Source organism: Sciurus vulgaris, assembly GCF_902686455.1.
Source record: "Sciurus vulgaris genome assembly, chromosome: 2".
NCBI classification, from domain to species: domain Eukaryota; kingdom Metazoa; phylum Chordata; class Mammalia; order Rodentia; family Sciuridae; genus Sciurus; species Sciurus vulgaris.
In genome coordinates, this window is record NC_136462.1 from 142149919 (window position 1) to 142175169 (window position 25251).

Consider the following 25251-nt stretch of genomic DNA (forward strand, 5'->3'; position numbering starts at 1 on the left):
GAAAGATAAGTTATAGCTCAAGAAAAATGATCCACAAATATGTCATTTTTTTATCCATAGAATGAGTATGTGGTAGTAAATCAGAAGCCTACAAAAATCAATTACTGTCCAGTTGGCTAATCTTTATATGGTTAAGCAAGAAAGATGAATAACAACATGAAAAAAGAGAGTTCTCTCTGCCCTTCAATTTATAAAGTTCACTCACTGATAATTTTCAACCTTTTCAACCCCAGCCCAAAATACAATTCATGAAGTTTTTCTCACTTAGGTTTCTGTACATGGAAAATTACATGAAAGCATTCTATTTAGGAAAGACTAATTTGATTTCACCTTAACATAGCTACAGCAGACAATAATCTGATCAAAATGTAAACTCACTACTTTCCATCTATACCTTTCTGTCCTCATTAGGAAAAAGCACAACAATCTCCACACAAATATTTTTATGAACAGTGAAATAAATAACAGCTGCCAATTCAGTCTGGTGGTGTAACTGCTGAAAAGTCAAAGGCAACATCATCCTGGGCTGAAACCCAACAAACAGCTCCACTGTTGCTGCTGTCGTATGTCACATGAGGAGCCAAAAGCAAAAGCAAGGGATAGGCAAGAAAAAAAGAAGAGGGACATGTAAGCAGAAGGCGGGGAGGGAGAGACAAGGAAAGCAAAAATAAATAAAATAGCATCTTTCTTGCAGTTATGGCCTGTTCTTAGATAATGAATGGACTGACAATGACTGGTAGGTAATCCTTTTAGAATTATACCAAATGTGGTTATAAAAATCAACTGAATTCTGCCTACTTCCCCAATCTTTCTAGCACTTACTTGGATCTTCCTGAGTTGTTTTCCAGGACTGTCCGGCCAGTGGTATCCATACGCTGAATCACCAGATGGTCCAAAACCATCTTCTTTTTGGCCCGTTCTATGATTTCCTCTTCCACAGTCCCCTTTGTAACTAAGCGGTAAATATTTACCTGTAGGAAAAGAAAATGTTACCCTTATGCCTGGTCAAAAAAAAAAAAAAAAAAAGTTACCTTATGTCAAAAACCAAGAGGGGAAAAAAACTGCGTTCTCTATTACCATAAATGACTACAAGCCATCCATCCAAGTAGGCAGCATTAAGTAGGTTGCTTCTTTAAAAATGTAGCAGGCTGTACTCTTAAATAAAATTGCTTCAAAAGATGTTATTACAGCTTTGTTCTAATAACAAAAAATCTTACTAAAGATTAATCAGTTTCAGTAATGGAAATTTTTACAAAAACTCAATCATTGGCCGTAAGTGAAACTTATGAGTTAGCCAATAATAGAACAGACTTTGGGATTCATATACATAAGAAACAAGCATGTGGTTTTCCAATGTACTAACAAAGCTAACACTGCCATGAATAAGAACACATCATTTTCAGCAATGCTAGAATATTTAGTAACTACCTGATATTAAACCAGGGAAGAGAAGGCATGGTGGTGCATGCCTGTAATCACACCAGCATGGGAGGCTGAGGCAGGAGGATCACAAGTTCAAAGCCAGCCACAGCAAAAGTGAGGTGCTAAGCAACTCAGTTGAAATCCTGTCTCTAAATAAAATACAAAATAGGGCTGGGGATGTGGCTCAGTGGTCAAGTGGCCCTGAGTTCAATCCCTGGTACCAAAAAATATATATAAAAATTAAAAAAAAAAAAAAAAAAAAAAAAAAACAGGGAAATGGTTTGGCTCTAACTTTTCATACTTATCAGTCTACATCATACATCTTTCTTGAATAATTCACAGAAAGTGAAAACTGATATTCTTTCAAACAGAAAGGTTAAGAGTCCTTACTAGGTTCATCTTGGCCCAAAGGTATCTTCTCTTATCTGTATGTACTACTTAATAAACAGAGACTGACACTTAGGGAAAATGAAATAAAAATGGGAGAAAATAAGCATTTTACAAACATCCTGAAAGGGCTGAAAAAAAAAATCACTTACTCCAATCCCAAAGCCACATCCAGAAGCCTCTCCCCACTGACCTGCTTCTTCTGACCAATTCTGTGGGCTCGGGCTTGTGCCTGCAAGTCGTTCTGGGGGTTCCAGTCAGAGTCAAAGATGACCACTGTGTCCGCTGAAGCCAAATTGATTCCCAGGCCACCAGCCCTTGTCGAGAGCAGGAAACAGAAGTCCTGTACACAATGCAATATACTACTTTATGCAGTGGCCTTCTCAGAAACAGTTTCATAGTCCAATAAGCCCTTATACCTGGAAACCCCTGCAGGTGTGAAGAAAAGTGAGATATGATGGACAAACTTTATGGAAGCTAAAAGAAGGTCAGGGGCTTGATGGCAGAGGGAATTTTCATTTCATTAAAAGGAAGAGTCAATGCAGTGAACAAAGGAATAAAGTAAAATCTAATAAGGCAACAGGGGCAAGAGAATGAGTTTTATCTCCTGGCTAAAACTACTATACAAGAAATTAACCCAAAAGTCAAACAAACTTAATTATCATGGGAATTGTTCCAGCAAGTTACCCAGATACATGTTTTCTGGGGAAAGAGATTATGTTTATACTAATGCAAGGCCGTTAATAAAAACAAAGAGTTGATTATGTACATATTGATTCATTTGTTAGGCTGGTGAGAATACAGAATCAGTTCACTAAATAGATCACATATTGGAACTGGTGAAGAGCACAGGATCCTCCACCACCACAAAAACATGCAGAAAGCTCAGGAAAATATGTGGCCAGAGGAAAAGAATAAACAATATAAGCCACAGAGGAAAACGTCAAAAGGGTTTCTATTTTCAGGGATTTTGATCATATATATCAAAAGCAAATGCCTTTTTGGCACAGAAATGGAACATAAAAACTTGTAGTGTAGGTTTACATCTTGATAAATGGGCATATTTAACATACATATGTAGACGCAAAAAAAAAAAGGTCTCCACAGTAAAACAGTAAGATTCAACAGCAACAGGAAATAAAGAGAAATAAATGTGTTGAAAGAACTTTAAACAATTACAATAAGGAATAATCAACAGGTGTGACAATGTATGGTCTGTGATCCTTGTGAGAAATACTTCTCTGAAGAGAAGCCTAAGGATAAATGGCGGATAGATTAGGATGAGTTAACTGAAAATTCACAAAACATCCGCAAAACTCTTTTTTCAATGCTCATATGCTCTTAATTATATCCAATAATAAAATATTGAAATCAATGTTACAGGCACAATGAAATAGTAGAAATTAAGTAATATGTTTAATAACATGGGGAAAGTGCTCCAAATTTTAAATCAAAGGTTACAACAAAACAATATGCAGCATGATCCCAATTAGGTACACATATGAAGTAATAAATGGTTCTATCCAGTATAAATTAAATACACTCAAATGATGTGAAAAGCAAGTTGTTTCTCGGATGAGGGCTTTGTACAATTTTCCTTCTAGATGCGCTTTACCATCAAATTTATTAAATGGCGTGTTTTTTCCAAAATAGTATTTCATTTTTTTGAATTAATTTAAAAAGACTACAGGAAATGGTGCAGAATCTATATTTATACACAGCCATGAGGGAAAGCAGAAATCAATTTAGAATTATATAGAAAGAAATTTTAGGATTTGATTTTTTTCCAAAATAAAAAAAAAAAGACAGTAAGAAACGTTCAACTTATACTTTTTGGTTGGATGGGTGGGCACAAGTATGGGGATTAAACCTAGGGCCTTGTGCCTCCTAGGCATATGATCTGTCATGGGAACTCATACTATCTCATACTATCTTTTAAACTAACAGAAAGCAAGACGAAACCAAATTCAATATGCACTATATAATAAAAATTTATTTTATTTAACATTTATTGGGTGTGTACTGTGTCAGGCAATGTGACAAGTGCTTTATAGAACTTCATCAAATTTAATCATTATAGCAATATTATGAATTATGTTTTAGAATCATTGTAATTTGACAGTTGAGGAAACAGAAGGAAAAAGAGGGATGAGAATTAGGTGATTACCAATGCTTTTAGTATTTCAATTCCTCATCCCTAATGACTCAGAGTCTTGATTCTCAACAGATTAATACCCAAAGTCCTAAAAGAGAAGTAAAATTTTAGGCTACAGAAGCAGCCAGAATACCAGTATAATAGGGTTATCTGTGAATCTAGAGTTAGAAGGCATAATATTCTGTTAATAATAGATTAGACACTGAATTTTTAAAGCTTTTCAGAAGGCAGAACATAAATCTATTCTATTTAAAAACAAAAGCAAAATAAACGTAAGCCAGACTCTAGAAATTCACATCTTCTTCCAGACACTTCTTACTCTTCTTCTCTACTACACTACTTCCTTTACCTCTGTACATTATTCTTTTATTTACACTAAAGCTCTTTTCTCTCACTTCTCTCAAATTCCACAGTATTTGATAATTTGAATACAACATACAGTATAATCAGAGTTTCTAATCTATTTTAAGTAGTTCTTAAGTAGAGGTATCCTAAACTACAAACTTTACAATACCAACTCCAACTGGAACACTTGGTAATTTTAAAAATGTTGCTGCTAAGCAGAACAGGAACATTAAGTAAGCTACATCGTAACAAATTTGAGACATGGCAAACATACTAATCAGCCCACCTCCTCCATTACTTTACTGTTCTTCCAAGCCCATGAACTTATATCTCAAAGCCACTAGAGAACTGTCATTAATTCAGATCAGGAAGCAAAACAAACATATATATGCTTTTATGGCATATAAACAAAAAAATAGGCATCTTTTATATTAGAGATTTCTCATTCTCTTCTCGAGACAAGGAACCTACACTACAAAATGTTTCTGAAACAAAATACATAAATCTGAAAAGACTCTCCTCTTGATACAGAGCCCAAGTTGCCCAAATAACAAAGACATGCATAGAGTACCTCAGACCCATCTGCATTGAAGTGATCCAGTGCCTGTTTTCGGATTTCTCCCTTGATGGAACCATCCAGACGCTGTAAAAATAAACCACAAGAAAATCATAAGGTCGGAAGATCAGCTACACTAAGAATAGAACATCCGACTTGCAATCTTTATCACCCAAACACCCACGGAGTAAATATAACCAGAAAGCGCTGGCAAAGTGCTATGAAGGGGCTGTACGTAAGCAGCATACCCTATGTGACCTGAGCTCTCCAATTACAAACTCAAGGTCAGAAGCTTCTGATTCAAACAGCTATCTAGGTTTGTCCAAGGATCAGAATGACTGCCAGGACCTATAAGGAGAAAGATGAAAACCCAGCCTGTGCTTAGAGGCATGGTTTACTTCTATATTTGTAAGTATTGGAGAGATTAGGAAATAATGCCAATGGACACTTAGTAAATAACTCCTGCAAAAAATAATCATGTTTCTTAGGTAATGCGGTTAAAAATACCACTATTAAGTGGTATTATTTAAACAAAAAAAAAAATTTTTACTTTAAAAAAATATTTTGTAGAATCATTGAAAATTTAAAATTAACTGATCACATATAATAGCTTTTCCAAAACTACACTTTGAAATCAGAATAAAGTGTCTAAGCAGCCAAACTACAACATCAATTCAAGAGAACCTCTGGCATTTACTAGTTCATACAATATTTTTGTTGGAGAACATTGTCAATTCTAGACACAAAAAACTTTGCCATTGTAAAACTACCTAATACATAAAACAAATAGTGAAGAAATATTATCTGTATGCTACACATATAAAGCATTTCTTGCTAAAGTTGTTTTAACATTTTGATCCCTTACCATCAGCACTTAGTACTGAGATACCCCATTTTACAAAAGGCAAAATTGACCCAAGGAATGGCTGGCTACAGGTAGAATCTATGAAGGACCTACATCTCCCCAGAGCTCTGCAACTGGACCAAAACCCACCTGAACTCAAGTCCACTCACATATAGGAAGCTCCTTTTTTTCTTTCACATTTATTACAATTCTACTCAGAACCCTGAACCAACGATATGTTTAAATGGCAGGATCACAGCCTATACTTGAAATCAGAATACTCCCTTTAAAACTCTGATTAATAAAAGACATTAAGACACTACCTAAGTCACTGATACTGATTAGATGTGATAGACCTGAAGAATCTCAGCTGAGTTACTCACTAGAGAGAAGAGTTACACACTCACTATGGGTGCGGGTGTGGGTGTGTGGGTGTGTGTGTAGATGGAACCAAGGGCCTGGGGCCAATCCTCTACCACTAAGCCACCTTCTCAGGCCAAGAGTAATGCATTCTTGATTTATAAGACATCAAATGATTACCTAGAAATGAAAACTCACAGCAATCCAACACACTAAGTGATCCCTTTGCACTGTGCTGTTTTTTGACAACAGCAAGTTATATTAAGCTAAACCAGTTGTTAGACCAAATGAGCTGGGCACAGTCACATATGTCTTTAGTGCCAGTTAGGTCAGAATGATTCCAAGTTCAAGGCCATCAAAGACCCTTTCTCAAAATGAAAAATATAAAGAGGGCTGGGGATAAAGCTCAGTTGTAGAGTATTTTCCTAGAACACACAAGTCTCTGGGTTAAATCCCTACTACCACACACACACAAAAAAGATAGCATAATAGAAAATAAAGACCACATAATATATTCTGAATGTAACAATGTCTTTCAAGGTATTCTGATAGATAATTTGTTGTTAAGTATTAAAACTAGGCCTTCTTAAAAGATAATCACTGACTCCAAGTTCCTTCCATACTACTGTCATTATATGAGTTAGTACAACAGTTCAGAGTTCAAAAAGAAAAATAATTTTAAAAAATAAATCTAAAGAGTTAGGAGTACAGTTCAGTGGAAAGGACACATTTATCAGGCATGTGACCCTGGGTTCAATCCCCAGAACCAAAAAACTTAAAATGTAAAATGAATAAAGTAAACCTTAATAGACAACACACACAAAAAAACTATATATCACATCTGCATGTCTATAAACAGGTCAAAGATAAACTTCTCATATACTGAACACCCCCTCAAAATATTATTATGCTGAACAAACTCTTTTCCCATAGAACATTACAGAGTGAAGGAAAGAATCTGTACTGACAATTCCACAGAGGGAAGACCATCACCACTTGCTTTGGGGTACAGCAAGGTTTCAATTACCCATATTGTTCTTTGTTCTAGACTCACTCCAGGGTCAACTTCATTTGGGGTAAAGTATAATGCTTCCTTTCTTTCTTGTTTTCTTTCTAGGATTTGGGCTTCTAGAATTGGGTTCATACATCCTTCTTACTTTTACCACAGACCTGAAGATGTAAGAACCATCTAACATACTTTCCTCATGCCTAGTTCCCCTTTCTCTAATCCTTTCCACCCAAAAAATAAGAATGATATGCACAGTCATTTTCATTACAGATTAACCTAAATTGGACAATGAAGTAAAAACTGACACCTCAAAAACTACATTTTAGGGGGGAGAAGGGGGGCTTGAACTCAGGGATACTCAATCACTGAAACACATCCCCAGCCCTATTTAGTATTTTATTTAGAGACAGGGTCTCACTGAGTTGCTTAGCACCTCATTTTTGCTGAGGCAGACTTTGAACTTGAGATCCTCCTGCCTCAAGCTCCTGAGCCGCTGGGATTACATGCGTGCACCACCGTGCCTGGCTCAAACTAAATATTTTTAAGCAGGAAATTTTTTGTTTGCTACCTTAACAAGCCAAGTACTCTTACTGGTTTGGGGGGAGGGGGGACCACAAAACTAATGAACTACCTTACCTGGAAAGGATAATGCTTAATAGTCAGGTACTCAGCCAGGATATCCAACATTCTCACCATCTGAGAGAAGATAAGGACTCTGTTTCCCCTTTCTCGAAGTCTTGTCAACAGTTTGTCTAAGAGAATCAGTTTCCCACTGCTCCTGATCAGGGACTGAAGAATAAAAAGACATTCTAATCACCATGTTCAAACACAACTATTGAAATGTTCTTTTTAATCTGGTACCTGTGATCCTATACTTGTTAGATTTTTCCCAGTTACTTAACTTTTCTCATGTGTTTAAGTTTCTTTTGATGCTCTCCTTGGAAGTATCATCAAGGAGGAAAATGAGTATATTGATAAAAGCACCTATAGAAACTAAACTCATTTTGAGAAAGTAATTGTGAACAATAGGAACTACACACCAGAAGAATCTCCTGTCCATTTTCCCTTTCATTTTCTTCGGGAGGTTTAATCAGATAGCAGTGGTTACAGCATTTTTTCAGTTCCATCACAATATTAAGGAAACCAGATGTACTGCCTCGTGTTCCTTTGGCAAGTGCCTTGTAATTCCTGGTCAATATCCATCTGCAAATTAAAATGATAATGATACTACTAGATTCAAGAAAAACAGTTACTGGTACCTGAAGATATATGATATTATTAAAAAAACAAAAAGGTCTAAGAGAAATTTAAAAAGCAGGGAGGGATTTTTACTATACATCCCCAGTCACTGAACTACAATCTCTAAAATCTCCATTCATAACTGAAAAGTTACTTATTCTACTTGGTATTTCAACCTCACTGAACACAGGGATAATAAAAGGATCGAGACCCAATACCCACACAAAAAGAAAACAGATTATCACTGAAATGCTTTTACTGCAATATGAAACTGGAAACAGGTCATAACAAGAAGACATTAATTAAATAAATTAAGATAGACCATAAGTTTAGAAGCTATATACCATTATAACTGTTATAAAAAAGTATTTTATATGACAAATTGTAAATGACTCATCAAAATGGAAATGAGGGGAGGAGAAATACACATATTTAAGCACACTCATGTGTAATTCTTAACCATAAACTCCAAAGTATTAAAAATCCTCCTTCTGGGTAGTGAAATTTCTTTATGTGCCTCTCAGCCACACTTTAGAAGTCTACCTCAAGATTTTCACTGCAGTAATATTTACACAAGTAATGTATTTAAAGCAATTCAAATGCCACTACTAGGGAACTGACTGAATAAGCTATATTATAGATCCACAATGGGATACCATGCAACTGAAAACAAGTATCTTTATTATATACACCAGAGTGTGTTTCAACTGGAAAAAAAAAAAAAAAAAAAAAAAGAAGGTAGAGAAACATATAGGTGTGCTACCATGCAGCTGAGGGAGAAAATTAAAAAGTTAAAAGGCATATGGTTATATTTTTAAATGAAGACATAAAGAAAGGATAAGCATTAAAATGTTAAAACTAACAACAACGTGAAAAAAGAGAAGAATGGAGGGTACAAGGATGGAAGGTAGCTTTCTTTGAACATACCAGGTTTTATATCTTTTCTTTGGAATTCCATAAACATTATAAATAATTAAAAAACAAAATGATCCCTGAAAATGAAAACTAAACAAAATAAGTATATCTACATATTCCATTGGTGGTATAAACACACAGAAGAAAACCCATCTTAAGTATTCAACTATTATCTATTTCTCATGGAATATACTTTAAAATAAACAAATTAATTTAAACCTACTTTTATTATTCATATTGTCAGTGGTAGTCCTGGCACAGTTATGTATAGAATACACTGGGTTGGTATAGTTGGAGAAGTGGGATTTTTGGTATGGGTATAAAAGCCATAAGATTGAATTCAACCTCTATATTACAATATAAGTGACTTGGGTATCTATAGATGCTCGTCTCTGATATAAAATGCAGTATATGCCTATAATCTATCAATATCGTCTTAAATAATTTAAATCATATCTAGATTATTTTTCATACCTAATATAATGTAAGCACTGTGCTTACATTATATTAGTTCTTATACCATATTGTTTAATTAGTTAATGACAAGGAAAAAAGTTTGTACTTTTTCAGTACATATGGAATTTCTTCCTGAATATTTTGGTTCATAGCTGACTGAATCCCCAGATGCTAAACCCACAGATATAGAGGGCCAAGTGTACTGTTTAACTATAAATAATTCATGATGGTAGTTTCACACCTTCAAAAACAAATTTCCTAATTCTGGTCAATGAAAATGCTTGTCAAAATGTCCAGCATGAATGTGGTAGCACATGCCTATAATCCCAGCTACTCAGGAGGCTGAATCATGAAGATTTTAAGTTCAAGGCCAGCCTGGGCTACTAAGTGAGATCCTGTCTCAAAACAAAAAATAAAATAGGGCTAGCACCTCTGGGTTCAATCCCCAGTACCACTAAAAAACAAAAGTATCAAGCACACTTGTAAAGAGCACGTCTAGACCCCAGTTTGTTATCTCCAAGTACCATTCCCTATAATATAGTATGCAGATTTTCTTAGATAAATGGCCAACTCGTGTTCCAGAGGAGGAAATATACATGATGAATCTAGAACATTTTATCCTTCCAGAAGTGAACAAGCTAGCAACTAGTACATGGTGAGCATTATAATCCAAACATCCAAAATGCTCCAAAATGCAAATATTTTTGGGTGCCAACATGATACCACGAATGGAAAATTTCACAACTGACTTCATGTAACAACACAGTCAAAATGCAGGCTCACTATAAATAGTGTATAATATTATCTTCAGACTATGCATAAAAGATGTGTATGAAACAAAAGTTTCATTTTTGCACTTGGGTCCCATTCTAAAGATTTCTCATTATGTATACACAAATACTCCAAAATTTTTAAAAAATCAAAATATGAAACAAATATAAAACACCTCTGGTCCCAAGCATTTTAGATAGGAATATACCTGTATTAGGGTTATGTCAAGTAGAGTCAGAGAGACAACTCAAATTAGCTCCTACTGGCCTCAGTTCACATGGGGGAGTGTTTTTTTTACATATGTATTCCACCTTAAATGAAAAGCATGATAAAATCTGAATAACACTGTTTTGTAATCTCTAATGAATTAATGTATATAGGCAATGCTCTTCTGTTGACATCACAAGCAGAAAGACAATCTCCCATGAAAGAATGTATCTTTCCATTCTAAGAAATAGTTATATTGAGTCTGAGTCTAATCAAGCCTCTATATTTATGTGTGTATAAAACATACAGATTCAGAGGAAAATGTTAAAAGATGCCACAGAGCTTAAATCAACAAAATCCAAGATGTGAGAAAAACTGATAGAACATACATTCAACTTCTTCACTCAAAAAATTTATAAAGTCAGGGGAAAAAAGGATTAAAATAAATGTAAGAGATATATGAACCAACCATAATGTATGGAGTAATGTAGATACCAAGACAAATGTCACGTGTCTGTGTGCGTGTGTGTAAGAGACAGAGACAGACAACCAGGAGAAGTAAAACTCACTGGACAATAACAAACTGTTAAGGAATTATTAATTTATCTTATGCACAATAACAGTATTGAAATAACTACTAGCAACAACAATGAAAAAAGTGCTTATCTTTTAGATGTACACACTAAAACATTTATGGTATGTATGCAAAACATATTTCAGTACAATGGGGGGTGTAAGAAAAGACAGCTGAACTAATACTGGCAAGGAGTTAATAATTGTTGAAGCTGGATTATGGGTACATGAATGTGTACCATTCTATCCTACTTACATGTATTTGAAAAGTTCCATAATAATAATTTTTTTTTTTTTTTAAATCAGTGATGGCCTGGGAATATAGTTCAGGTGTAGAGCACTTGCCTAGCATTTGGGAGACCCTTGGTTCAATCCCCAGAATCACCAAAAAGAACAAAGAAAACAAAAAGTCAGAAAATAATTTTTAAAATCTTAAAGCCTATTATAAGCATACTATATACTGTCCTCTGTCACAAATCCATTATTTTGATTTTAAGCTAGTATATAGCCTAAACCAAATATATAATTTGCCCATATCACTTGGAATGCTAGAAGGACCAAATATTCACCCTGCAGCAAAAGGGTTAGTGCCTTTTCTGAACCTTCACAAGCCCTAACTTACGCCTCTACTGGTGAACAATGGTGTGCTCTAGTTACTTGTCTCTTGTCTATATTCCCTGTCACAACAGGATTCTGGTAGAGACATATTCCATTTATTTTCATGTTTCAAGTTACTAGCAGCCGGGCACTTTATAATAAATAATTTAATCAGTGGCAAAGAAGAAATATTTACAAATAAATGACACTTGTGTCTATTGGTAGGGGGATTAGTAGAAAGAATAACATACACTTCAGACCATTTGCATAATAAAAACTGCAAATTCTCACAGACAAAAATAGCAAGAATAATAAAATACCTCTTTTCTAACCAAATATAAATTTCTACTTAATCTATGTTGAGGCTTCAGGGGTTAAAAAAAAAAAAGCTCAAATTATTTGTGAAATATCTATCTAATGGCTTCATGGTACTGAGCTCAATCACTTAAGGCCCAATTCAGACAAAAACTTGCTTACTTGTAATACTGTTTCTGAAGGGCTGACATCTCCACCCTGAGAATTTGTTCCACTTTAGCAGGAAGGGATTTCTCCACATCTTTTTTGACTCTCCGGAGAAGGAAAGGCTCTAGCACCTTATGAAGACTCTGGTAGCCATTTTCTCTTCCCTTTCCATGGTCTTCTTCAAAATCTTCCCAGAACTCAAACCTAGGGATGTAATGATCATATTTTTATTTAGTAGTTACACAAAGGAAAAAGATAATTTTTACAAGTAAAATTTCTTCTACAAGAAATCAAATGGGAAAAGAAAGAAAGCTGCTAAAAAAAAAAAAAAAAAAAAAAAAAAAAAAAAAAACTTTCCCACAAGCAAAGACAAATTTTACCTACCACAAACTTTTGAACAGAAAAGAAATAAAAAGAAAAATGAAAATCAATTGATTTGATCCATTAGTCTACACTGGATAACAGGAGATTTTGAATTCTTCAGATTCAATCAAGAGTTTATCAAGTATTTCAGTAGATTATCCAATTAGGATGCTAATAAACATAATTATTATGAAATACTATAAAAGAAATTAATCATCAATGATCTTTTGATAAGCTACAATTTCTGGGGGAAATAAACTGCAAAGGTAAAAAAAATAATAATTAGTTGCAATACTATTATAGCTGTTACTGCGCGAAGATAAAGTTATATAACTTCTATCAATAATCTTCATGACAAGATTAAAAAGTTAATGGATTATAATGACAATAAGCGAGATTATAGCCCAACATGAAGATCAGTAAGCAATCCAGATTTAATACTAACAGAACTTGGGGACATATTTAATTAATGAATTTGGATAGTTGCACTCATAATAATTCTACCTAAATGCTACAGATAGATTTCTCATACATAAATCTTAACCTACTAAAGGATCTGTGAAAGAAATCCAGAATGGGGTACTATCATTACTTTTGAAAAAAAAGAGAGAAATTTGTTTAATGAAGATTAAGAAAAATGTGCTTTATCTTCCCAGTACAAAACCACTGAAGCATTTGAAAAAAATCAGCTTGGTTCTGTACAGACTGAAGTTCACTAGGTAAAGGCACAATGTTCATTCACTGAGGCTAGACTGGGAAGCTGAACCACTGTCCTAATAATTGTTGTGTGACACCTGTAGTGCTTTTCTGCTGAGACCAGTCAAATGCCAAACAACCAAAACCAGGAGACCAACATTAAATAAAACTACTCAAGACTCAAAAGCATGTACCATCTGGAAAGACAGAAATCAGAGTCAGCACATACCAAAACTGAAAACAGACATGACAATTTCAATAGTCCACTGTCATTTCTGAACCCATGAATGGTTGAGTACTTCCTCAGGTACTGCTAGGTGGATCAATATCAGCCTTAACTACATTTGGCAATGCCTGAAACAACTTCAGGAAAGTAAACAAAATGGGTTTTTTTTGTGTGTGTGGTATAAATCTAAAATGCTCATTAGAGACAACAATGTACAACTAAATTAAATATTTCAAGAACAAAATAAATGAGAAAACTAATAAGATTCAATTGTTAATATCAATGTTATTTTATTTTTAAAACTAATATCTAATGTAAAATGAATTTCTTAGTGGTGGACATAATACATCACATACAAAATGTGTCAAGTAACTGAAAATCAGTAGAATAGTCACTCTATCAGGTCATTTTCTGAATACCTGGGAGATCATTTCAAGAAGTCAATTTCATTAACTGATTATTATTGTAATTATGCTACTATTTCAGACAAAAATATTTTCATATGCCTACTGTATTCTTATTGTAATAAAGGAATTGTTATAAGATACATTTTTTTTCTTTAGCTACACATACTGAGGATATATATATCATCCATAATTTTGTGAAATGTCCGTGGCTGCTTTCCGTCTAAACAACAGAGATGAATAACTGTGACAAAAAACATGGCCCATGGGCAAAAAATTATTTTCTGTCAGAATCTTTAAGGAAAAAAACAAAAAAGAATCTTTAAGGAAGTTTGCTGCTTTGCAATAGATAATTATTAATTTATAAAATTACACTAACATATGTTCAAAGATATAAGGTCATAATTGTGAATGCACGGCTCTATACCATACCTAGAGAGATTATTTTAGATACATTCCCTGCTATCGACTTCTGCACTTAACATTTTTCTCTCACAGAAGTAGAAATGATTTTGTTTTGTTTTTTTAATTATCAGGACCTTGGGCATATTTTTTTAAATTTGCTACTGTAGTATTTGGAAAATAAATTTTCAGAGAGAAAATATCTAGTTCACAGAAAAAATAACTGTATGCCTAAATCCAACCCACTATTTCATACATAATTCAACTGAAAACAGAAAAGCAGAAAAATCAATTCAAAATTCCTCTTTAATTATGAAAGCAGGAAATCATTTTTTCCCAAAAAATGCAGCCAATGCTGGGTGAAATACCATGGTTGCTCAACAGAAAAAAACATTAGGAGCCCAAATCCTTATCATTCATGTCAGCAGCAAAAGCTACATATCACATTCTATTCCTACACAAACAAGCATGGACATTACCACTGTGGCTCATGTTTCCTACTATGTAGGAGGTCTTAATGGTATTGTGAAGGATGTACTTTTTTCATTTAGCGCCTGAAGTTCAAAGGGCATTGCCTTGGTTCCGTCCACTTACTATCTATACAGGGACATATTCTTATCATCTAAAAAGCATATTCTTATTTGTAGTAAGAGAGTTAAATATGTCATGTGTATAAAAAAGATCAAGTATGAGGAAATGATAAGAAAACTGATTTAATATGCATAAAATTTCTCTTACCCATTTCAGAAAGCAAGATTTAAAACTATTGGGGGATGGGGTTGTGGCTCAGTGGTAGAGTACTTGCCTAGCATGTGTGAGGCACTGGGTTTGATCCTCAGTACCACATTATAAATAATCAAAATTAATGCACTGTATACATCTACAACTAAAAAAAATTTTGAACTAATAACTGATAACCTCTATTATATCCAAATTTTTATACATTTTTTGAACACCTATATCTTATAGAAAAACAAATTTACAAAAACACTTATATGTGATGGATAGCATACCTGTTATAGAATATATAGCAGAATGGTTTACAGAGAGAGACTCTCTCCTCAAGAGTGACCATTATTGACTCTCAAAGCTCTAGGAAGGGAAAAAAGTATCCAGGTGGCCAGTAAACAGGACAGACAAAAGAATACCACCAGACATGGTGGTGTACGCCTATAATCCCAATACCTCAGGAGGCTGAGGCAGAGGATCAGAGAAGTTTAAAGCTGGCCTCAGCAACATAGTGAGGCCCTAAGTAACTGAGCAACATCATGTCTCAAAATGAAAAATAAAAATAATGTGGAAATTGCCTCAGTGATGAAGTGCCCTTGGGTTCAATCCCTAGTACCTCCCCTGCAAAAAAAGAAGAGGCAGGTAGGATAGAGTATGATAGGACAGCATGGAAGACATCATCGGGAACCCTCCAAAACATAGCAGTTCTAAATTGGTGGCAATTATCCCCTCCACCCCCAGGTCAGGAGATGTTTTTGGTTATCATTATACCAAGGAGGATATATATATATCCTAAATACCCTTTATATATATATATCTTTTTTCTTCTAAGTTTCCTTAAAAGACAGACAAACCTGTGTGAAACAATGATTATATCACTGTATTCTTTGGTTTATAACCCGAAGGATAAAAATGGTATTGTAATGGAACAAAAATGTTAAATTTTTACCAATCAGGATTAACCTGAAGACGACTGTGATAAATTCAGATGCATAATCCCTAGGGAAATAAATAAGAAAATAATTTTACAGTGAAAATATTCCAATTAGAATGACTATTATCCTAAGCAATAACAGATGTTGGCGTGGATGTGGGAGAAATGGCGTACTCCTACATTGCTGGTGGAGTTGCAAATTGGTATAGCCACCCAGGAAAGCAGTATGGAAAGTCCTCAGAAAACTTGGAATAGACGCACCTTTTGAGCAGTTATCCCACTCCATGGTTTATACCCAAAGGACTTAAAATCAACATACTACAGTAACACAGCCACATTGATGTTTATAGCACAATAGCTAGATTGTGGAACCAAGCTAGACACCCTTCAATAGATGAATGGATAAAGAAAGTGTGATACACACACACACACACACACACACACACACACACACACACACACACACACTGGAATATTATTCAGCCATGAAGAATAAAGTCATGGCATTCGCAGGTAAATGGATGGAGTTGGAGAACATCATGCTAAGGGAAATAAGCCAATCCCAAAAAACCAAAGGCTGAATGTTTTGTCTGGTAAGTGGATGATGACACATAACTGAGTGGGGGGTGAGGATGCAAGGGTAAGAGAAGAATAGAGGAACTATGGATTATGTAGAGGGAAATGAGGGGAGGAGAAAGGGTGGGGGAAGGAAAGTGGAATGAGACAAACATCATTACCCTATGTACATGCATGATTACGTGAATGGTATGAATCTACATCATGTACAACCACAGAAATAAAAAGTTGTACTCCATTTGTGTACAATGAATTAAAAGGCAGTCTGTAAAAATAAATTTTTTAAATGAAATTCACAGGAATTAATTAAATAGCACACTAAAAAAACTGCTGAAACCAAGGGAGTAAAGAAGAAACAAACGAAAACAAAAAAGACACAAAACATATGGGAAACATACAACAAAACAAAAAAATAGATACAACCAATCAAAAGACAAAAAAAAAAAAAAAAAACAGTTTAGATAAATAGGCAGACCCAACTATATGTCATCAACAAGAAACACATTTTAGACTCAAAGAAAGAAGCTGAAAGTTAAATTATGGAAGATGGTATAGCATAACCAGGAGAGAACTGAGGAGCTGTAATAAAAATCACATAAAAAAGACTTAAGGAACAACAAATATTCCTAAAGGTAACATGGGGCTGGGATTGTGGCTCAGTGGTAGAGCACTTGCCTAGCACGTGTCAGGCACTGGGTTCGATCCTTAGCACCACATAAAAATAAAAAGAAAATAAAGATATAAGAAAAAAAGGCAACACACTAGAAATGTAATACCACAACAAATGTACACACGCATACACACACACACACACCCTAACTCAGAACCCCAAATGCTTGAAGGACAACTGAAAGAAATCAACTATTCTACAACATGGTTAAAAATTAAAATAATTCACTCTCGATAACTAGACATAAAGTTGACAAAGATAAAGATCTGAATAACACTACTAACAAAGTTGACTTAATGGACATTTATAAAACACTCTACCCAAAAAAAGTAAAGATCATTATTCTTTGCAAGTATATGTGGAGCATTCTCCAGGATAGAAAAAGGTTTTATTTATATAGAGATAGACATGTATATGCTTAAATATATTACACATATGTAATATATAAACATATAGATATGTTTTATATATGTTTTTATATATAAACATACATATAAAATATATAACAAGACATAATAAATTCACTTAAAGCACTGTCTCTCACCAAAGACAAAGTTTAACTATAAGCCATTTGGAAAGTCCCTAACTAAATACTTGGAGAGTAAACAATAATCTCTTAAAAGGAATTTAAAAAAATGCATCAAAGAAATCTCAGCATCACATAAATAAACAAAGGTACTGCGTCCATCTACAACTAAAAATTAAAAAAAAAAGAAATCACAAATAGATGACAATGAAAACTAAAAACAAGGTAACATTTATTAGGATGCAGCTAAAGCACTACACAGAGGTACACTTATACCTTTAAACACCTAGTTGTAGAAAAGATCTTAAACAATAATCAAGTTGCACCTCAAGAGAAAAAAAAGTAAAATGAAAAACAAAGGAAGGGAATAAAATGAGATGAAATAGGAAAAAATAATAATTTTTTAAAATACCAATGAAGCCAAAGACTGAGTCTTTGAAAACATCAACAAAATTATTCAATCCTTAGCTAAAAATGACCAAGAAAAAGAAATTCCAGAAATTAACGAAACTGAAAATCTGGTTCACTGATCTTCAAGAATTGAAAGCATTATGGCAGAATACTATTAACTTTTGTCAACAAATTAGAAAGATAAAAGAGCAAACTACTAGAACAATAAAAATTAAGTCAAGAAGATACAGAAAACATAAATAAGAATACAGCTAGAAAATAAGTCATTAAGTTTTCTCACAAAGAAGTCCACATGGCTAAAATGGTAAATTCTACCAAATATTTAAAGAATAACACCAAACTTAACCAAAAAAACTCTCTTTAGGGGCTGGAGTTGTGGTTCAGTGGTAGAGCACTGCCTAGTATGTAGTGAGGTACTGGGTTAGATCCTCACCACCACATTAAAAAAAAAAAAATACATAACATAAAAGGTACTGTGTCCATCTACAACTAAAAAAGTTTTTAAAAATATCCCTTTATAAAACAGAGAAGAATGTAACACTTACAATCCATTCTATGATCCTGATAAACGATCTCTCTCTTACCTCTATGTATCTGTCTGTATGTCTGTCTGTCTGTCTGTCTCTCTCTCACACACACACACATACACAATACACATTTCAATAAAAGACACCAAAAGCTCTAATAATATATTAACAAACTCAATACTGGAACAAATAAAAAAGATTAAACATCAAGTCAGATTTATACTGGAAAGTCTAGGGTAATGTCTGAAAAGTAACTAACATATTCTATCATGTAGGTAGAATAACCTTTAAAAATCACATTAGTATCTCAGTATACACACACACACACAGTATTTAACAAAACCCAACATATATTATCAAAATTCTCAGAAACTATGAATACAAGAAAACAAACTCAACCTGATAAAAGGTATCTGCAAAATATCTACAGATAACTTCCTGCTAGATAACCACCAATTCTATTCAAAATGGAGGTTCTAGCCAGTATGTTAAGGAAAAAAAGAGAAGATATAAAAACTATCCAAATGATGGCCATGGTGGCACACACCTGTAATCCCAGTAACTTGGGAGGTTGAGGCAGGAGGATCACAAGTTCAAATCCAGTCTTAGCAACTTAGTAAGGCTCTAAGCAAGTTACTGAGATCCTGTCTCAAAATAAAAAATTTTAGTAAAGGGGCTGGTAATATGGCCCAGTGGTTAAGTGCCACTGAATTTTAAGTAAGAAAGAAGGGCTGGAGATGTAGATCAGTGGTAAAGCACCCCTGGGTTCAATTCCCAGTACCAAAAAAATATCCACACTGGAAAAGGGAAACAGCCTATATGTGAAAATAACCTGATGCTGAAAATATTAAAAAAAATAATGATGACAACAATAAAAAAACTACTGGAAATAAAGTCACAAAGTTTAAAGACTCCAAAATCAATATACAAAATTCAACTGTAATTCTATTCTCAAATATAATCTGAGGATAAGATTAAGAAAACCTAAAATGCAACTGACATTAAGAAGGAATGAATTTAACAAAAGAAATGTAAGATTTGTACATTGAAAAGTACTAAACACTACTATTATAGAAGATCTAAGTAATAAAGAAAGTGTCCCTTCCCATGATCATGGACAGAAGGTTCAATATTAAGATTAACAATTCTCAACAACTGATATAAGATTCAATATAATGCATATTAAAATTCCAGCAGGTTTTTAACAAACTGATCCTAAAAAGTTAGAGTGGCCAAAAAGAATTTTGGAAAAAGTGAAACTCAAACATATTTCTCCATTAAAAAAAATAGCATAAAATTAAATTACATCAATGTGATGTGATATTGGCCCAAGAGCAGATATGCATATTAATAAAACAGAAGAAATAATTACTGTAGGATCTCAACTAATTTTCAACAAAAACAAAGGAATTCAGAAAAGAAAGAAAAAAATATTTACAACAAACAAGATTAGAACAATTTTCCAGTTTCCTCTGCAAAAGAAATAGAACTTCATACTGTAAACGAAAGTAACCCAAAATGGAACATAAGAACTAAAACATCTAGAAAAAAATTAAGTCTTTGTGATCTTTCACGAGGCAAATCTGTCTTAGATGACATCCAAAGCATAATGCATAAAAAGAAACTGATAAACTACACTTATTTGAAAAACTGGTGCTTTTCAAAACACAGCATTAAGCCAATGAATAAAACAAGCCAAAAAAATTTTTGCAAATCATACATTAATAAGTTTTATCTAGAACTTTTAAAAGAAAAACTTTAATTCATAATAAAACAATTTTTTTCAAAAAGTTCAAATAATTTGAATAGACATTTCACAAAAGATACATCAATAGCTTATGAACAAACCAACAAAAAAAAGATACCCAACATCATTAGTCACTTAGTCACTGTGGAAATTTAATTCACAACAATGAGATGCAAAACCACCAGAGTATCTAGAATAAAAGATTGACAATACTGCAACAGAGTGGGCCTTGCAAGCACAAGACCCTGGGTTCAATACCCAGCACCACAAAAAAAAAAAAAAAGAACTTAGAATATTATGGTCACTGGAAAATAGCATAGTACCTTCTAAAAAGTTAATAGAAACTTTTCAAGCAATCCATCAATTCCACTCCAAAGTATCTAACCAACAGAAAAAAAAAAACACGTGTCCACAAAGACTAAATATCCAAAATATCCCATCGACTGGTAATTGGATATGCATACAATGAAAAATTATTACCCAATTAAATAGACAAACTAGTAATAGACTCTAAGACATGGATGATTTTCAAAATAGTATGCCAAATGACAGAAGCCAGAAACAAGGGACTACATATTAGTGGCATTTGCCAGTAAATGGACGGAACTGGAGACTATCATGCTAAGTGAAATAAGTCAATCCCAAAAAACAAAGGTCGAATGTTCTCTCTGATATGTGGATGCTGACTCACAATTGGGGTGTTCAGGGGTGTTTTGTTCACCAAATTGGATGGGGGGAAGGGGAAAGACAATAGAATTAATCAGACATAACTGTCCTATGTTCATACATGAATACACAACCAGTGTACATGTACAATCACAAGAACATGTAGTTATACTTTGTGTATGTATAATATGTCAAAATATATTCTACTGTCATGTATAACTAAAAAGGAAAAAGAAAAGAAAAAAGGACTACATATTAGGATTCCACATATATGAAACCTCAAGAAAAGGTTTATTTCTAGAATGAAAAGCTTATTCATGGCTGCCCAAGACTGGAGGTAGAAGTAGAGATTTAAGGGCAAATAGGCAAAAAGGAACTTTTGTGAGTGAGGGAAATGTTCTAATCCTGAATTAAGCTGATAACTCTAAATACTGAATACAACACTACATTTTATGGTATTAAAATTATATCTCAATAAAATTATTTAAAATGAAAGGAAATGACACATGGTGAAAAGGACCATTTCAACGTTTTCTCATTAGGTAGTTCAAATGACCTGCTGAGAGTATGGCACACAGTAGGCACTCAAATCTTTTCTGCATTTAAAAAAAAATTTACGGAGCATTTACTATTTACTATAGGCACAACTATTAATTGTTGACTGCCTTCCAGGTGCTATTATAGATGGTTTAGACCAGCAATGAATAAAGCAAACAGGATCATTAGTATTTTTGCATGCATATTTTGATGACATGAAACAAAAAGGTGCTATATAGAAAATAAAATGGGATAGGGGAGACAAGATGCCTTGCAGGGTACTTGAAGTCAGGTAGACTGAGAAGACCTCTAAAAGAAGGAAGTTACATAAAATGAGGCAAAATATTAAAGTGGTTGTCATGTAAAGAAAAAAAGAGCAAAGACAAGACAAAAGAATAACAATGGCTTGGCATGTTTAAGGAACAGAAGATGGCTAGACTGGCTGAAGCATAATGAGGATCAAACAAATACTATGAGTCAGAGTACTGTCATATGGCCAAATTGAGTAGAAGCCTTCCAGGTCAGAGTTACAAATTTAGATTTCATCCTAAGTATCACTTAACACCATTAGGTAAGTTTTATGAAACGTGCATACCTCTCCTATAAAAAATTTTCCAATAAGGACATTCCAAAATTCTTTAACAAGTTATTGATTATGACCTAAAGTTTATGTCTATTATCAATTACTTAGATTTAAGCAGGCATGGTAGTATACACCTGTAATCTCAGCAATACAGGGGGCTGAGGTAGAAGGATCACAAGTTGGAGTCCAGTCTGGGAAACTTAAAACACTCTCAGAATAAAAAAATTAAAAGGGTTGGGGATGAAGCTCAGTGGTAGTGCTTGCCTAGCATGTGCAAGGACCTGGGTTCAATCCCCAGTACTACAGGGAAAATAAAAAGATTTCAATTTAAAATCTGTTGTAATATTTGTCAGATTGTGTACCTTATATACTTGATTTGTATTCCACTATGTTATAACAATATTAAGAAGGTCTGATGTTTCTTATCTAACAATTATTTCCCAAATGCTTTAAATCTGAACTTATAATAGACAATAAGCTTTCTTCCTTGATAGGCTAATTTCTATATCCTATATTGCTTCTGGGTGGGCTTGGGATTGAATCCAGAGGCACTCTACCACTGAGTTACATCCCCAGTCCAGTTTATTTATTTATTTAACTTATTTATCTATTTATTTTGGCAACAGGGTCTAAGTTTCAATGGTTGGCCTTGAACTTGCAATCCTCCTACCTCAGTCTCAAATCCTAGGATTAGAGGTGTGCACCACTACCCTTCAGCCTTCTATCACTTATTATGAAGATTGTTACCACTGCTGCTCCTGCCTCACTTTAATGCTTTGCTATTCCCAAAACCACACCCCAAGACCTACTAAGAAGGTTTACCAAAAAAAAAAAAAAAGCATTGGCATTTCAGACATTCTAGTATCTTTTGAAATACACAGGAAGGAGCTTACTTCTCCGGCATAATAAAGTGCAGCAAGGACCAGAGCTCCTTCAGGGAATTCTGAAGAGGGGTTCCCGTAATCAGGAGCCTATGGTTGGACTTGAAATCAATCAGAGTTTTATATAATAAAGAGTCATCATTCTTCAACCGATGGGCTTCATCCACTCCCAGAAAGGCCCAGTTAATACTGCCCAGCACAGTCTAAAGTAGAAACAAAACACAGCGAGCCACCAAGTCAGAAAGGACCCAAAAGGGCTTTCAAGTGTTCATCATCTCTGTATAAATACCATCACAAAGGTATACATAGATACATTTATTCTTCACTGACTCTTCCATTTATTCAGTTTCCAGATTGGTATCAACTCAAAAGAATATATCATTTAAAAGGTAAAGGTTGGTCTCTTACAGCTCGTATTAATACTTCATGCCTCAAAGCAAAAAAAAAAAAAAAAAAAAAAAAAAAAACCTGGTATGCTGAGCAAAAACAAAAATAAAAACCACATGATTCTGTATTCTTTTAATTAAGACTGTTTTCTTGCCTAATTGCCTCCCCAACCTTGAAGCACAAAAACTAAGAGTCACCAAATTGAATATATTTGTACTATTAACACATAAACCTCTCAGTAATATAGACAGGAGATATTAAAAGAGCTTAATATTTCTGAGACATTTCTAGCAAAATGCTTCAACATTGATATGGTGGGAAATGCTCAAAATAACAACCTAAATTCCCCTTCAACTGCAAGGTTCTGCTTTCTATTTATGAACTTAATATTCTTTGAGAAAGTTTTTTGCACTTGGCAGCAAGAAAAATAACATGACAAATTGGGAGCTAAAGGCCCTAGTATTTGGACAAGACAGATTGAACAAGATTTAGGCTCTTTAGTATCAATTACATACCTTATCTTTTAAAAGGATCTCATATGTTGTTATAAGTGCGTTGAACTTGAGCCTTTTGGTTTGAGAATGAATCCATTCATATTCTCGTATCTATAAGAGAAGACAGCATTAAGAGAAGACATAATTTCTGCTTCTTTTTAAATCATAAAAGTCATATGACAGATGTAAAACAAACATGTCCATTTAAAATAAATCTTATCAGAATTTAATGAATAGCTTAAACATTCTGAATTTAAAAACCAAAGTATAGAGCAGAAAGAATTAAAACATGAATCACTAAGCAGTAAAAACTTTATTGTTGGAATTTAAATAAACTGCCTCTAAGACACATTTGTCAAAGAAAACCAATTTATCAGCAATTAAACCCTCATGATGTGAACTACAATAGGGAATTCCTATATTCCTAGAATTTTTTAAAATAAAGGCCATTTAGTGATTCTTTGTGTAGGGAGGGTAATACTTTTATTAAGAAGTAAAACAAATTCTAACTCCTAGCTCTGTAAAAATTTCATTTTATCATAGAATAGAGATGTGTACCCCAACAAAAAGGAAAGGGAGGCTTACAGGTTGAAAATATAATTTAGCATGAATAGAAAATAATGTCAATGTAAAGGAACACGAAAACACATCTGCATGGAGATAGAACAATGGCTAATGACAAAGTTCTTGCAGTTTATCAAGTAGAAACCAGCAATGAGAACAATGAGAGGTTGCAGGAGATCACCACCGTACAGGAAAAAAGACAGAAGAACAACTCACTGACTCAGCAATCTTTCAGTTCACTTTGCCTTCACCCTTGAAAGCAGTGCTTAAGGCTGTTTTCCACAATGTTCTTTTTCTAGTTAACAAATAAATTAATAAAACTAACAACTACCATATTTTTAGTCCAAATCGACCCAATGAAATTTGCTGGGGTTTATAAGTTTTAATGAAAGTATTTAATAAAAATAAATTTGAACATGTGATTATAGCACATATCTAAAATGTTTGAGGATTCCTAATGGTTTGCTCTTACTACAAGCAATCTCCCCCCAAATAAGTTTATACATAGTAGTAAAAGAGCAAATCTCTAGGACCAGACACACTTGTGTCCAGTCTTTAATTCTGCCATATTTTAGCTGGCCCCAGAACAAGTCTTCTCTGGGTTAATATTAGTCTTCTTCAGTCAGTTGG

The 25251-nt window shown here is 33.9% G+C and overlaps 1 protein-coding gene across 5 annotated transcripts in view; it reads right to left on the reverse strand.

Annotated features, from left to right (window-relative positions):
- Positions 1 to 25251, reverse strand: part of CHD2 (chromodomain helicase DNA binding protein 2) — a gene marked incomplete at its 3' end in the record, with an annotated part of 120447 nt that overhangs the window by 51364 nt on the left and 43832 nt on the right. For all 5 annotated transcript variants that reach the window (XM_079127368.1, XM_079127366.1, XM_079127365.1 and 2 more), the window contains 8 exons: positions 24079 to 24168; positions 23189 to 23379; positions 12314 to 12502; positions 8119 to 8281; positions 7715 to 7867; positions 4881 to 4952; positions 2003 to 2152; positions 823 to 971 (listed from right to left, as the gene is read on the reverse strand). In XM_079127368.1, the coding sequence (XP_078983494.1) occupies positions 823 to 971; positions 2003 to 2152; positions 4881 to 4952; positions 7715 to 7867; positions 8119 to 8281; positions 12314 to 12502; positions 23189 to 23379; positions 24079 to 24168 (1157 nt within the window). The remainder of the gene's footprint in view (positions 1 to 822; positions 972 to 2002; positions 2153 to 4880; positions 4953 to 7714; positions 7868 to 8118; positions 8282 to 12313; positions 12503 to 23188; positions 23380 to 24078; positions 24169 to 25251) is intronic.